Source organism: Dryobates pubescens, chromosome 8 (assembly GCF_014839835.1).
Source record: "Dryobates pubescens isolate bDryPub1 chromosome 8, bDryPub1.pri, whole genome shotgun sequence".
Taxonomy (NCBI): Eukaryota; Metazoa; Chordata; class Aves; order Piciformes; family Picidae; genus Dryobates; species Dryobates pubescens.
The window spans coordinates 34200680-34215606 of record NC_071619.1 but is presented as its reverse complement, the minus strand read 5'-3'; the positions used below and the strand labels follow the sequence as shown (position 1 = coordinate 34215606).

The 14927-nt window shown below is 46.0% G+C and overlaps 2 protein-coding genes across 4 annotated transcripts in view; one reads left to right on the top strand and one right to left on the bottom strand.

Annotated features, from left to right (window-relative positions):
• ST3GAL6 (ST3 beta-galactoside alpha-2,3-sialyltransferase 6) overlaps nucleotides 1-5431 on the top strand; it is a 43856-nt gene extending 38425 nt beyond the window's left edge. For both annotated transcript variants that reach the window (XM_054163361.1, XM_054163360.1), the window contains 2 exons: nucleotides 3073-3225; nucleotides 4631-5431. In XM_054163361.1, coding sequence (XP_054019336.1) covers nucleotides 3073-3225; nucleotides 4631-4711 — 234 coding nt within the window. In that variant the 3' untranslated portion in view covers nucleotides 4712-5431. The remainder of the gene's footprint in view (nucleotides 1-3072; nucleotides 3226-4630) is intronic.
• A 6759-nt stretch (nucleotides 5432-12190) lies between these two features.
• The window catches only part of COL8A1 (collagen type VIII alpha 1 chain), a 96141-nt gene continuing 93404 nt past the window's right edge, over nucleotides 12191-14927 (bottom strand). For both annotated transcript variants that reach the window (XM_054163845.1, XM_054163846.1), the window contains one exon: nucleotides 12191-14147. In XM_054163845.1, coding sequence (XP_054019820.1) covers nucleotides 12241-14147 — 1907 coding nt within the window. In that variant the 3' untranslated portion in view covers nucleotides 12191-12240. The remainder of the gene's footprint in view (nucleotides 14148-14927) is intronic.

Here is a 14927-nt window from a genome sequence, read left to right as displayed (position 1 = left end):
TGCAGCTCAGCTAAGCTGCAGGTCATGCCTCAGGGGTCCCCATTTTCATGGTGGCTTTTTGCAGGGGTGCCTTTGGAGTTCTCTGTCCTGTAGCACCTTCCTGGAAAGGACTGGTGCTGCTTTTGATGTCCTGTGCTTCTGCTGCAGGAGTCCCTGAAGACTACAATTGGCTTCCCTGTAGTCTGCCTTATCCATTAAGCCAGCCTCACGTTCCTTGTGTCCACATCTGTGCATAGTTCAGCTTCTCTGTAACAACTGTGGTGGTGTTAGCAGAGCTGGGAAGAACAACTACAAAATTGGATGTGATGCCCTAGCAGTGCTGAAGTCATAAAGTGTTGGCAGAGTCATTCCAGGGCTGTGCCTATTCCCCTTAAACAGGGCTGGCCGAACTAATTCCATTACTGGCCCAGGATGTCTGGATAGTGCTTAGGTGCTAGTCACAGAATCATAGAATTGTTTTGGCTGGAAAAGACTTCCAAGACCGAGTTCAACTGTCAACCTGACACCACCATGGCTGTTAAACTGTGTCCCATGCCCACACATTTCTTGAACACCTCCAGGGACAGTGACTCCACCACGTCCCTGGGCAGCCTGTTCCAACACCTGATCACTCTGTAAAGCAATGGTTCCTAATATCTAATCTAGGGTGATAATGCATTTTGAAACAAGTGTTACTTTTCATTTCTTCCCCTCCACCCCCCTAATATTTTCTTTTGAGATGAACTTTATGATAGCCAAAGATAAGCAGAGTCAGTTGCAACCTGTGGTATTCCTGATATTCCAAGTAATGCTAATCCTGACATGTAGCATTCCTACCATAATTCTTGCATCCTATTTAGTATGGGTGTTGCAACAGAGTCACCACCAAGTTTATACTATTGGGTCCCTGGGGCAGAAAGTTATTTTGCTAACTGGCAGGAGCCCTGGGCAGCAACATGTGTTTTAAGCTGATGTTATTTGTAATACTCCAAAAATTGTATGAAGTTACAAAACCCCTCCTTCATAAAAGGTGACAGTTAATTCTATGGCCTTAATTAGGCATACAGAGCTCAGGTTAGTAGCTTCCCCAGGGATTTGTCCTTGTATGATATAATACAAAGAAATATTTTTCTATATCATTGAGTGCATTTACCTTCTGCTTGGAGCTGTCCAGTACTGCTCTGCCTACTTCATTTTCAGAGGTAAATGAATCACAGAGTGGTTTGGGTTGGAAGGGATCTTAAAGATCAGCTAGTTCCAGTCCTCCTTCCATGGGCAGGGATACCTCCCACTCCACCAGGTTACTCAAGGCTTCATCCAGCCTGGCCTTGAACAGAAAATTTCTTCCTAATACCTAATCTAAATTGACCCTTCTCAAGCTTCAGTCCATTTCCTGTCACCACAAGCCTTTGTAAATGTTCCTGCCAGATTTCTTGTATCCCCCTTCAGGTACTGGAAGGCCACTATAAGGTCTCCCTGGAGCCTTCTCTTCTCCAGGCTGAATGGCCTCAGATCTCACAGCCTCTCCCTGTAGGGGAGGTGCTCCAGGCCTTTGATCATCTTCATGGCCCTCCTCTGGATCTGCTCCAACAGTTACACATCCTTCTTGTGTTGGGGACCCCAGAACTGGATGCAGTACTCCAGGTGGGGTATCACAAGAGCAGAGCAGAGGGGGAGGATCACCTCCCCCATCCTGCTGGTCACACTTGTGATGCAGCCCAGGATATGTTTGGCCTTCTGGGCTGCAAGCACACATTGCATTGCAGTTAGCCCTGGATAAGAGATCAAAGAAGTAAGTGATTTTTGTGTTCAGCTGAGGTTTAATTGCAGTTCTTGAAAATGTTTAGCTTCTTTGGATAAGATGGTTATTTTAGTTAAGAAGGGCACTAGTGCCTGAAAGTTTTGTCCATTTCTGAGGGCATATTTTCCCCCCAGGTTTGTCACTTATGCTAATGGAAGAGTTCACCTCTCTGTACGCACCTTACCTCTTTTACTTCCTTAGATCATTTGAGCTGCTGCTGCTGTCAGGAGTCATGGACCTGATCACAAGATAAACCAAGTGGTTGCAATGAGTTGTTCTCTGCTCTTGTAAGAAAAGCTATTTTTTCATAGAATTAATTAAGGTTGGAAAAGACTAAGATATGCATCAAGTCCAGCCTCCTATCCAACACCTCCATGACCAATAGCCTGTGTCCCAGAGTGTCACATCTACTCATGAAGGTCCATGGATGGTAACTCCACCACCTCCTTGGGCAGCCTGTTCCAATGCCTGACAACTCTTTCAATAAAGAAATTTTTCCTAATATCCAATCTAAGCTTCCCCTGGGGCAACCTGAGGCCGTTACCTCTTGTCCTGTTGTTAGTTACTTGGGAGAAGAACCCAACATCAGCCTCACTGCAACTTCCTTTCAGGTAGCTGTAGAGAGTTTTGGTTAGCTGCTCTTAATTTTGCATGGTTAAAACCTGTTTATGACCTGTTCTTGATATTTTACATTGCATTTGCTTCACTGCAGGGAGTTTTTCTTCTGACGGAAATAGTGAGGGAGGGTCTAAAGCTGTGTTCTGGAATTTCCTTGCTCTGAAAAAGTTCAAATGCAGTGAAGTTGATGTGGCAGTGGCATTTATGCAGTTTTAGTTTGGTGTTATGAAGATTTGAGACATGCCATATTTTTCTATTTATTTGGCTCTCTATCATCTAGAAAATTCTGAACACATCTGCTACTTCAGTCAAATTTGACAGGGTAGAATGGTCTTCGGTATAGTGAAGCCTGAGCAGTTTCATGCAAGTAGGCTAAGCAGAAGGATGAGGAAACCTTCCTTATGTCTCTGCCAAGGAAAGGGCTACAATATGGGCTCAGCCCACACTAGAAACCAGAGAATTCTGGAGAAGGCCAACATGACAGATAGCCCTGATCATGGAAAGTGTGCAGGTAGCACCTTACTCGTTAGGGGACACAAAGAGGTGAAACCATGAAGCCAAGTGTCTGTAGAAGAGCCAGGCCGCCTGACTTCTGCCTCCTTGGTTCTTAGACTTGCTGCTCCCATCAAGCTGCCAGTGATTTATGTACATGTGCTCTTTTTGCTCCATTTTAGAAACCCAAGCATCCAACCACAGGGCTCATTGCCATCACACTAGCGTTTCACATGTGCCATGAAGTTCACCTGGCAGGCTTCAAGTATGACTTCAGTGACAGAAACAGCTCTTTGCACTACTATGGCAATGAAACGATGTCTCAGATGATGCAGGTATGACATGTGGATAATGATATTTGTGTCCCTTGTGCTGCAATGTGTATTCTGCAATGTTTGCATGAGATCTGTACATCTGTATGCTTTGTTTTGCTGTACTGATTTTATCCTTAGGTTGGGTAGCTGTTGTTCCTAGAGGCATATTTGCTACCACTGTCAGAACATGGATAGTGTTTCTGGTTGCATTTTCCTTTGCCTTGGCAGCTGCTTGCACCGTTTTTTTTAGTTGCCAAATTTGTTAAAGAGAAAGAAAGAGTAAAGTGGGAAGGGAAGGAGTTAAAGACCTATAAACTTGCAATTGGGAAAAGAGCTGGAGTTCAGAAATGGAAAGCAGAAAAGAGCAGCAGCTCATAGAGGGTGGCAGGAAGAGAAGGAACTGCACACAGGAGGGGGAAGCCACAACTTCCTAAATGGAGGGAGCAGCAGAAGGCTGGCAAACATCAGAGATGCCTGCTCTGACTCCAACTCAGCCCTTTACCTCAATACAAAGTTTTCTATGTGCATGCCCAGGGTATATGGGGACTTACTTTCCTCCTCCCTTTCCTGAAGAAGGAGGATGGGGGCAATGTCCATGGACGCCTCTCTTTCTCTGGAGACTTATAGTGGCCTGCTGCTCTGGGATTTTTCTGGCACTGAACTTGCCTTCATTTTGAGGCTTTTCTCTGGAGGTGCTTTTTCACAATGTGCCCAAAGCTAGGGTGAGGTTGATCACTGGTTGGACATCCATAAGTTTCCTAAACTCTTGAAACTTTAAAACCAAACAAACAACTGATGAAAACTTTGTGGTTAGTTTCTTAGTAGTGCTGAGCTGTAAATGCTATACTACATAGGTAAGATATTTTAGGTAGTATTTATATTAATTTCAATGTACTGATTCAGTGTTTCAGACTGTCAGTCAACTTACTTCTCTTGTGCTGTCCTCCACTAACTTCAGTGGTCCTTTGTGTATCCAGGATCTGGTTTTGACTTCCTGAAACTGTTGGGCAGGATGCACAAATGTTCAGTATATGCTTTCCAAGAACCTACACTGAACTTTGAGAGTTGGTCATTTGCAAACTGGTTGTACTGTAAATGTGGCTATGCAGCCATTCCCTCCAAGCACAGGGAGGAGTTGGGAGAATTAGTGGTGGAAGGACTTCTCTGAGAGCACATCTCACCCATTCTTGCCACTGAAGTATGTATCATCCCTTGTAGTTTATAACTTACCTATTTTTGAGCAAGAGTCATTCACCTGTTTTCTGGAAAGACTCTGCTACAGCCTTTGCCAAGAAATCTTTTCCACAGAGCTGTCCTACTCTTATCTTCCAGTTACCACAGAAATTAAAAGGCAAGGGCAACCAAGTGATGCTTCTGATAATAAATTGAATCTCTTTGTTTTAATTGTTCTGTCACATCTCTTTAGAATGAATACCACAACATCAATGCTGAGCAGAAATTTTTGAAGAAGCTTATAGACAAGAACTTTGTGGTCAATTTGACATGAAGGCTGAGTGGGAAACACAAAGACCAATCACTATTTTCAAGATCTGAACATTTTTAATGTTTTTGTATTGACTTTTTTTTAAAGTGCAACATAACTGTTTACTGTTGAAAAGGAGCACAGAAACCTCACCAAGGCAGAAGTGTCTTCTGAGCCTGAGGGTAATGGACTATCGCAAACAGCGAACTGAATTTCTGTGAAGCTATTTAATAATGGGAAAACCATGAAACTTTCAGCTGAAAGTATCAGGGATGTATAAAAATGTGATGCACATCACTTATTTATCAGCAAGAACTCTTTCCAAATGATTACTTCTCTGGAATGCTTTTGTTTTTGACAGAAGAGCAAAAGACTTACACAGTCAAGAGACTGAGATGACCAGTGTTTAATTTAGTAGATGGATATAAAGTCTGGAGTGTCTGTCTTGTAGTATGAAAATGGCTTTAAAACAATACCTATATATCATTACTGTGTGTTTGGGAGAAGGGGGAAAATACAGAGAGTGCAGGCTTGGTCTGCCCTGCCTCAGAGGAGCACACGTCCATCTTAGGAAAGAAGCTGCAACTTCTGCACTGACCATCTACTCTGAACTGCTGCCTGCCTTTGCCAAAGGTGAAGAGCCTTTGGTCTGATTTGTGAAGATGTTGGTATTGACATGGTTTGCATTGTGCCCAGGTTATGGAAATCCATACTCCCTGTGCTGTTGGCCCAATGCATTGTACAGTTGGCAACGTGACTTGGAAAAGAGGGGAGAGTTGTCCTTCTTGAATGTCAGCTGCTTTCTCCAGACCACAGCAGAGGCATGAGCTGGGACAGAGATGTTCAAGGCTGAGTTTAAATTTGGAAGCAATGCTTGCTGGATTCCTAGATCTCCAGGACAGGATCTCTCTCATGTATCTTTCTCTTTGCTCCCCAAAAACGGAGGTGTATTTTTCCAAACCAGCACAATTTCCTCTCTCAGATGTAATGTGATTCCACCTTCAAAATGCATCACTAAGCAATGAATGTTCCCATTTTTGGCAGAAGAGCCTGCTAGGGAATATCCAAGATGTACCTCAGCTGAATTATCATTTGGCTTCTGTTTACCTCTTCCTGTCTTGACATTTAGGTTTAAAGGATGTGGCTAAATGAAATCATTTAGCGGTGGGGACTTACTCTTGGGATTTTAATTGAAGCATTTAATGGAGTGTTTGTTTCCTCTATTGGTTTGTTTCAGACAAGCCTGCTGATTAGCTTAAATCTGTCTGGGAATGCCCTTGACAACTGTCAGAGAAGAACAAGTAATGTGCTGTTCCAATTCTCTCATAGGGGGTGTATATTTATGTTAATTCTTTTTAAATTGTGATAGATTTGCTTGAAGATCTTGTGGGTACCTTGATCAGTCACACCTAAAGAAAGCACAAAAGTCCACTTCAAAAAAACCAACAATCTTTAAAGTTGGTAGAAAAAGCCTTGGCTGCTTTAAAATAAAATTCTATGGTGTTTTATGCGTTTGGGAGCAGTGGAAACAATTCCTAAATGAATGCAAAACTCGAGCAGGCCAAGAGCACAGTGTTTGTGTTTTGAGAAGATGAGGATTATGGGAGCACTGGCCACAATTTCTTTGCTGTTGCACTGTAGAGGAATAAGCATTGAAGTCACCAAAGAGTCATCTTTCTTTTCCCTGTTGCTCTTGCTGAGTACAATAGGTGTTTAAGAAAACTGAGCTTCCTGTAGTTCTCATCTCCATCTTTAGCTCCCTGGCTCTGCCGTTTGGTGACGTGAGGGTGGTGTGATTTTTGGAGAGGAGCCACAGCTTAAGGGGAAGAGGCTTATGTTTTCATCCAGTGACTCCTGAGATTTGGTGTTTCAAGCAAATCAGACATATCTGAAATAACTCCAGATACCATAAAAATGTGTGGTGAAGGTGGGGAAGGACCCAGACATGTCCTCAGCAAGGGACAAACTGTGCCATGGTGTCCTGCTAGCTGGATGTGTGTCCTGTGGGCCCAGCTGCTGCAGGGAGTTGCCCCTTGTCCAGCCATGTGCAGAGTGGTGGGCAAGAGCATGGAGAAGGGTGTGCAGGAGGTCCTGGGGCACTGGAGCAGGTGGCTGTGGTGGTGGAGATGGGGGGAAAAGGAGAATTACTTCACCCAAGTGGCAGAAGGGCTCTTACTCAGTTCTCTGGGTCCCACCTCTCCCACTTTTTTTTAAATTAAATTTTTTGTTTCCCCCTTTATTTTTCAAGCATCTACATTTCTGAGGCTCTGAGGAGATCTTTGTTTAAAAATCTGAATACCAGCAGGTTGAGTGTGCTTCAGGAAACAGTGACACTGCCGTCTTTGCCTTTACTGGCATTTATTTCTCATTACTATTTCAGTTAATTAAAGGCTTGTCTGTGACCCAGCATCCCCAGAGCTGCAGTGTTTTAAACTACTGACAACAGCAATTCTATGTGGAAAAATGCTGAGGTAAGGCTGTTTGCGAAGCTGGTGATGCTGTCTGAGCTCTCTTTGCAGGGGGGATCTTAGACAGGTCTCACTGCTGAGAGCAGAGCCAGGCAGAAACAGAGAGCTGTCTCTTCCCCCTCAAAACCCAGAGCTGATCTAGAGCCAGGTGCCCCCAACTCTCCCACAGGCTGCCACTGCAGATACAGCCAGGTCCATGTAACTTGTCACAGTATGCTGGCCATGAAGACTGTGTCCAGGAGAGCTGGAGAGCTTTGGAATTTGTCCTCTTCACAGTGCCTGGTTCTTGTGATGGTGCAGGCTGCTTCCCTCTGCCTCTCCATCCCTGTCCTCAGTGACAGGAGGTGGGGCCTTAGCTCCTTAGCTTTGCTTTTTAGGAGATGTCTTTATTTTCTTTCCTTTGTTTCCTTTCCATAGATACTCTTCCTCCTAATCTGATTGCTTTCTCCTAATTTTCCTAGGAGGTTTTCTGCCTTTTGGTTTTTTTGGGGGAGGGATAGTGAGTTGGTTCTGCTATAGTTAGAATCCAAACAAAGTAACTGGTAAGAAAGGCTTGATGGAAAACAAATGGTGTGTCCCAAAATCTTCTGGCTTAAAATAGACTTCTTTTTTTTTTTGGTTGTTTTTAATTTTACATTTTCCACATCAACTTTTTTTGTCTCCCTGAGATATTTATTTAAATAACACATTTGGTATTCTCAATGCATTCAGTGTGGTGTCTGCAAGCACTTATTGGCTGCTCCTTTTTATTTCTTCTTAATAAGCCTTGGCATTTGTGTGACAGACTTATTTTTGAAATGAAGCAGCACTCCCAGGGATATTTTCCTCACACTTCTGTGCTCCTTTTCTTCCTATATGAATGACAAAGTCAGATGGTTTCATCCCTTCTTCCAACAGTCTGCTGAATTTCAGGGCAGCAGCAGCATCTCACAGCCAAGGTGCTCCTGCATTTTATATGCCACTCCCTTCAAGATGCTGCACCCTCAGAAAGACCCAGATCTAAGGTACCCAAGCATGCAGGTGGAGTGATGTTAGCTGAAAGCTCTGCTTGCCTCAGACATTTAGGGGTATTTCTGTTTTCTGTCAGGAAAGTATTTTTTTCCTCTGCTGTAATAATTAAGGAAAGTACAGAGATACAACTTAGGAAGGAAGGTCACAAACTATTGCACTAAATATGGATCTGAGAGTGCCTAAAAGATACAACTACATGACACTGCCAGTGGCTGAATTGGTGATAATAATAAAGAATCACAACTCTGGTGTTTAATACTTAATGGATGGTCCCTTTTGTTTCCTATGCCACACTTTCCTTTTTAAAATGCCCTGAGAGGTAGTATAAATACCTTAACTTTTAAGTGGAGTCTGATTTTGTTTGTTTGAGTGGGGGTTTTTTGTTTTAAAGAACATATGAAGCTCAACATCTGTTGTTGGTATCGGTAAATACTTATTTTGTTTGCCATTTGTCTTAAGTTTTATATGCCTTTAAAGTGCCAGCTCTATTTGGAAGACATCCTTACAGTTGTTCTGAGTAGCATTTTGAATGCTGCAAATGGAAAAAGATTATTTTCCTGTGAATAAAAACTCTGTTTAAAAGACGCTGCCCTCAGGCTTCTTTCTGCAAGGTCAGCGCTGTGTGTGTGTGTGGATGTGTGAGTATGCCCAGCCCCATTATTCATGGTAATGGTGTGTCAAGTACACACGACCTTGTCAGAGGCCGGTGTTAAGTTTCAGACAAACTTGTGGTACTTAGGAGAGCAAACAGAGCTGAAAATGTTTGAACCTCGGTAGGCTGAGCTGTACTGCAGTTGATCTCACACCAGGCTCAGTAAAAGCAGGGACATAGTTTTGTGGGTGAGCTCAAGAGCAGCATCCTCCTGATTTTAATTCTTCGTGGACTTTTAATTTTGACTGTCTTTAGAATCAGAATTGTTTGATATGGAAAAGACTTCTGAGGTCATCAAGTCCAACCGTTAACTATGTCCCAGGTGCCACATCCACAACGTGTGGACGGTTGACTCCACCACCTTCCTGGGCAACCCAATCAAATGCCTGACAACTTTCAGTGGATTGTTTCCTAATATCCAGCCTAAACCACTTTCAGTAAATTATTTCCTAATATTCAACCTAAACCTCTGCTGGCACAATGTCAGGCCATTTCCTATCACCTGATAACGAGGAGAAGAGTCTGACTCCCACCTCACTCCAGCCTCCTTTCAGGTAGCAACTGTCTCCCCTCACCTCCTACAGACTAAACAATTACAGCTCTGTCAGCTGCTTCTCCATAAGACTTGTTCTCTTGACTCCTCACTTATTGCAGACTTTCAGACAAGTGCTAAAATAGAAGATGTTTAACTAAGATGATGTGTGTTGAAAGACTTTAAATAGAAGGACAGTGATTGTGATACTTTGCTCATGTTTGTCGTCTCCTCTTTGTGCAGTAAAAATGAGATGCTGAGGAGTGGAGAGCAGCTTAGCCAGCGACTTCAGGGAGTCTGAGAGAGATTTAGAGAATTATTGCCTTACAGAAGAGTTCAGTGACATTCAGTGGAAGGTATTTGATGCATTCAGTTTAGTATTGACAGTTCAGGAGTTCACCAGCTTGGAGGAAATGCCTGTCTTTGAGGTGAGACTCGGGGAGGGGGGAGCTACACTATGGGTTCTAATTTACTCTCCATGCTGGAGCCATAGTTGAGTAGCGATATAGATCAGTGACAAACATTTTGCCACCTTTGCACTAGGTTTTTGCTATAGGTGAGAAAATAGAGAGGGGGAGGCATGGGAAAACTGTCTGCAAATCAGAGGTAAAGTCAGGGCAGGGACACGGTGTGAATCTCCCAGTCTGGGCAGACAGCTCTGACTTCTGGTGAGCACAAATCCTTGACAGCACATCTCTCTGATATCTGATTCTGTGGCTGTCCACACTGTCCCTCTGCCTTTTGAAGCCGCACTCCCATGTTGGCTGGTGCTGAGCTGCTGCTGGCTGGAGCCTTCAGCTCAGTCCTCACCCTCCCACAGAATCAAAGAATCATTAAGGTTGGAGAAGACCTTTAAGGTAATCAAGTCCAACCATAACCCAGCTACCATGACCACTAAACAATATCCTGAATTGCTATATACATGTGCTTCTTGAACACCTCCCAGGACGGTGACTCCACCACCTCCCTGGGAGCTTGTTCCAATGCCTCACCACTCTTTCAGTAAAGAAATTTTCCCTAATATCCAATCTAAACTTCCCCTGGCAATGCTGGGATGGCATGCTCCCTCCAGCCATTTAGGGCAGGTTTTGCCAGTAGAAGGTAACTAAAAAAAAGGGGATCTTTTTCTGTGTGTCAGGCTGTCAGTGGTGTCAGAGTCTTTGTAGTCTGAAATTCAGTGGCTTGCATGTCGCTTCTAATGATTCTGCTGAGTGAAGACAGGACTTGAAATATTTTTAAAAGATATTTAATAAGATATTTCTTTTTCAAATCAGTACAAAAATTTTAAATACAAAATTATTTGCTTTTGACATATCTCATATATTCTGGGAACACACCAAAGTCACCAGGGCCTGGTGAACTATCTGTCCATTCCTGCCACCGTTCCATAAAATTTCTGAGATAAAGCACCACATTATATGACTGAAGTCCTTAAGTCAATGTTAGACTGCATTAAACTCTGCATTTAAATAATGGTAATGCCAGTTAAATCCAATCTTAGTTCTGCATGAAAAATCTAGTTCATTTTTTTGAATCAAAAGCGGTAGCGTTAGCTAAAGGCGTCGAAGAAGTGATGAGTATTTCACTCAACTAGCATTAACAGTGTGTGATGTGCAGCACTGTACAGGGAACCACAGCAAAGTACACTGCCCTTGGGAAAGGAGTAGGAGGTGAGATTAGCACCATTGATGAGCTCACAGCTCTTGCAGGGAAGTTGATTTCCTCGTGTACAGAAAAGGTGGAGGCCTGCAGGTTCTCCTTGACAGTTGGCAGCATATAAATAAGATTGGAAATCAGCTTTTACTTGAAACAAAGTTCTCGGATAAATCTGCGTGATTGGTATTGCTGATAGTTACCAGTTGATCTCGGACAACAAATTAGCTAATTAGCAAACACAGCTATTTCTGCTTTGCCTAGTCATTGTAGAGGAAACTGATTTAATTTTCACTGAGTGGCAGAATTAGTGTCTCTCCTGACAAGCAAACAGCTGCTGGTCCTTGGCACAAGCACAGAAATCCCAGTGAGTTTATACCGCCCTGCAGTATCACCATGCATTGGCCAAAATGTCTTGATCAGGTGGCACAAAGCAAATGGGGAGCCCTTCATTTTTAACTCTTCTCTACCTCATCAACTTCAACCAGGCAAATGCAGATGGAGGCTTTTTGAGTGCTGTGGCGTTTGGAGGAGAGCCCAGCAGCTGCTGGAGTCAGTGGTGGTGTTCTGGGTCCAGCGACTGCTGGAAAAGACTTGTGGAGAACAGCTACACCATCAGTATTCCTTTTCATTATAAATAAATTGCTCAGGAAAAAACCAAACCTTGCAGGGCTATTTCATACAGAGGGAAGGGAAATAAAGGTCTCCAGCTAAGAGAACCTTTGCTTGTCAGGCAGACCTGCTGTCAAAAAAAAACCAACAAAATCAACAAAAAAAGCCACTCAAATTTTTTTTCCATAGAATTTGAGACAGACCTACTTGGGTTTAAGTCACTGTTTTTAATTTCATAACTATGATTAATGCAACAGTCAGATATGCAGCAGGAGTGAGTGACGTACACTGATTTGAACCTTAGCACTGAATTAATGGTGAATGAAGTTACGTAAGCATGGCGGCACAGAAATATATCATTACATCTAATGTGCCCCCCTTGGGTGCAAGACAGCTATTTGTGAGCATGTTAAACATCTTCAGAGATGTTTACCACACCAATTATTTATTTATTTCCCCCATAAGTAGCTGTGCATAATGTTAAACTTTGTATTTTTTGTACAAGATGGTCCAAAAGGGTCACAAAATGCATCTTTCATGGTATATAAGTTTGAAGCGGAGAAGAGAGGTGCTGGGTTTGTGTGTGTGTGTGTGTGTGTGTGTGTGTGTGTGCCTGGGTTTTGTTTTACATGGGATACAATAAATATCCTGAAAAAGATGAATGAACGTACTGCCCGGCATAGAGTCCTGCCGCCTGCTCGGATGGCATCTGAACGTAAACCTTGTCTCCGTGCATCAGCTGGACGACAGCGCTGCCCGAAGCCTGGTCAAGGAAGCCCTTCTTGTACTCATCGTAGGTGTACATCAAGGGCTCGTTGTTCTTGAACAACGCCACCCAGACACTGGCCCCTTTACAGTGGACGTGGTAGGCGAAGTAGTAGATACCAGGGATCTCGCAGGTGAAGATCCCTGTCTGGGGGTTGTAGTTCTGCCGGCCATTGTAGAGGAGCTTGTCAAACTTCACAGGAACCCCAACCCGGGGAAAAGGAGTGAGGAGCTCGGCTGTGAATGCAGGCATCTCATAGACAACACCACCAGCCTTGCCTTTCTTGCCCTTGTAGCCATAGGGGGGCTTGAGGCCTTCTACACCCGGCCCTGCCTCAGGCAGGTACTGTCCTACAGCTGGTGGAGTCGGTGGAATGATGACTGGGGGACCTGGAGGCCCAGGGGGTCCGGGTGGCCCCTGAAGGCCTGGCTGGCCGGGGGGACCAAGTGCACCAGGCTTCCCTGGGGGGCCCTGCAGCCCTGCAGCACCAGGTTTGCCCATGCCAGGGAAGCCAGGGGGTCCAGGTAGGCCAGGCTCTCCCTTTGCCCCTGGCAGCCCCGGGGGCCCAATGGGACCACTGGGCCCTGCTATGCCGGGGATGCCTGAGGGGCCCTGAAGCCCCTGGGCACCAGGGAGCCCTGGCTCACCTTTGGGCCCCATGAGCCCTGGGACACCTGGCAGCCCAGGCAAGCCTTTGTGGCCGGCTTCTCCTTTGGGTCCTGTGGGGCCTGGCAGCCCCCGCAGCCCAGGGGCCCCCACTTCCCCAGGAAAGCCTGGCTTCCCTGGGAACCCCTGCAGGCCGGGTTCGCCCTTGGGGCCCACTGGTCCTGGTGGCCCCACGGCACCACCCTCTCCTTTAGGTCCTGGGAAGCCAGCGGCCCCTGGGGGGCCCATGATGCCTGGCAGTCCCGGCTGGCCTGGCTCCCCTGGCGGCCCCCCCATGCCAGGTGGGCCTGCATGCCCCTTCTCCCCCTTTGGTCCTAAGGGCCCTGGCAAGCCTCCCATGCCACGCTCGCCTTTGGGTCCGGGGAAGCCTGGCTTCCCGACTCCGGGCATGCCGGGGGGCCCCGGTGGGCCTGGGAGGCCTTGCTCCCCTTTGCCCCCTGGGAAGCCCGGCTGGCCAGGGACCCCATCCTGGCCAGGTTTGCCCACTCCAGGCAGGCCGGGAGGGCCTTGGATCCCAGGAGCCCCTGGGGGCCCCTGCAACCCTAGCTCTCCTGGGGGGCCAGGTTTGCCCAGGGGTCCCTGTGGGCCAGGGAAGCCAACCATGCCTGGCTTGCCAACCCCTGGCAGCCCTATGGGACCAGGGGGGCCAGGCAGCCCGGGTGGACCCTTCAGCCCCGGTAAACCTGGGATCCCGACGCCCTTCTCCCCTTTTGGCCCTGGGATCCCAGGGGCTCCCGGGGGGCCCTTCAGGCCAGGCTCACCCTTTGGCCCTGGTTGTCCCTGCAGCCCCGGTGCACCTGCTTTCCCTATGCCGGGAAGCCCGTGAGGCCCTGGTGGTCCTTGTGGCCCGGGTATTCCCATGGGCCCAATCTCCCCCTTTGGCCCCATCTCCCCTCTCGGCCCTGGGGGCCCCATGACCCCCGGTTTCCCTGGCATCCCAGGCAGACCCGGCTTCCCAATTCCTGGGTATCCTTGTGGCCCTGGTTTTCCTTTGGCTCCTGGCACACCGTGACCTGGTAATCCTGGTGGCCCTGGCGGCCCTCTTGGTCCAGGCTCGCCAGGGGGACCTTGCTCACCCCTCAGACTGCGCATGGGTATTTCTGGGTGAAGGAGAAAAGAGAAGAAAAAACGAAAAGGAAAGGGGAGGGATAAAAGGTGTTGGCTGTTGCATCCTTTGAGAAACACAGTTTTGATTTGAATATGCTGCTTATGATGCCTCATGGTTTTGTGGCAGGTGTGGAGGCAGAGCTGGCCAGTGAGTTACAGGGTGGTGTTTGGAATGAAGAAGATGTTCCTACTGTTTTGTGTACTCCAAACTTGCATGGGCCATGAGAATGATCAGAGGATAATAAGGCCTGCCATATGAAGAAAGGCTGAGAGAGCTGGGTCTGTTCAGCCATGAGAAGAGAAGGCTTAGTGTAGACCTTATTACCATGTACATCAAGACGGGCTACCAGGTGTATGAAGACTCCATTTCTGCAAGGAGTGACATGGAAAATACAAGGAGTAATGGGTACAAGTTACTCCTGAGGAGATTCTGCTTGGACTCCAGAAGAAAATTTTTCACTATGAGAACAATTAGACATTGGAATCATGTCCCAAGGGAAGCAGTGGATTCCCCTATATTGGACTGTTTTAAGACTCAGCTTGACAGGGTGCTGAGCTGTCTCATTTAAACTCTACTATTACCTAGAAAGGCTGCACCAGATGATCCTTCCAACATGGCATTCTGTGCTTCCACGTGTTCCTTCTTCCATAAGGTAATTATTTTGAATTATATTTGCTTAATTTTTGCCATACAAAAGCCATTTACACTTTACTAGTGATTTCCACCTCTACAATCTTAAGCAGCAAAATCTGGGTTTTGTCCCATATTGCTG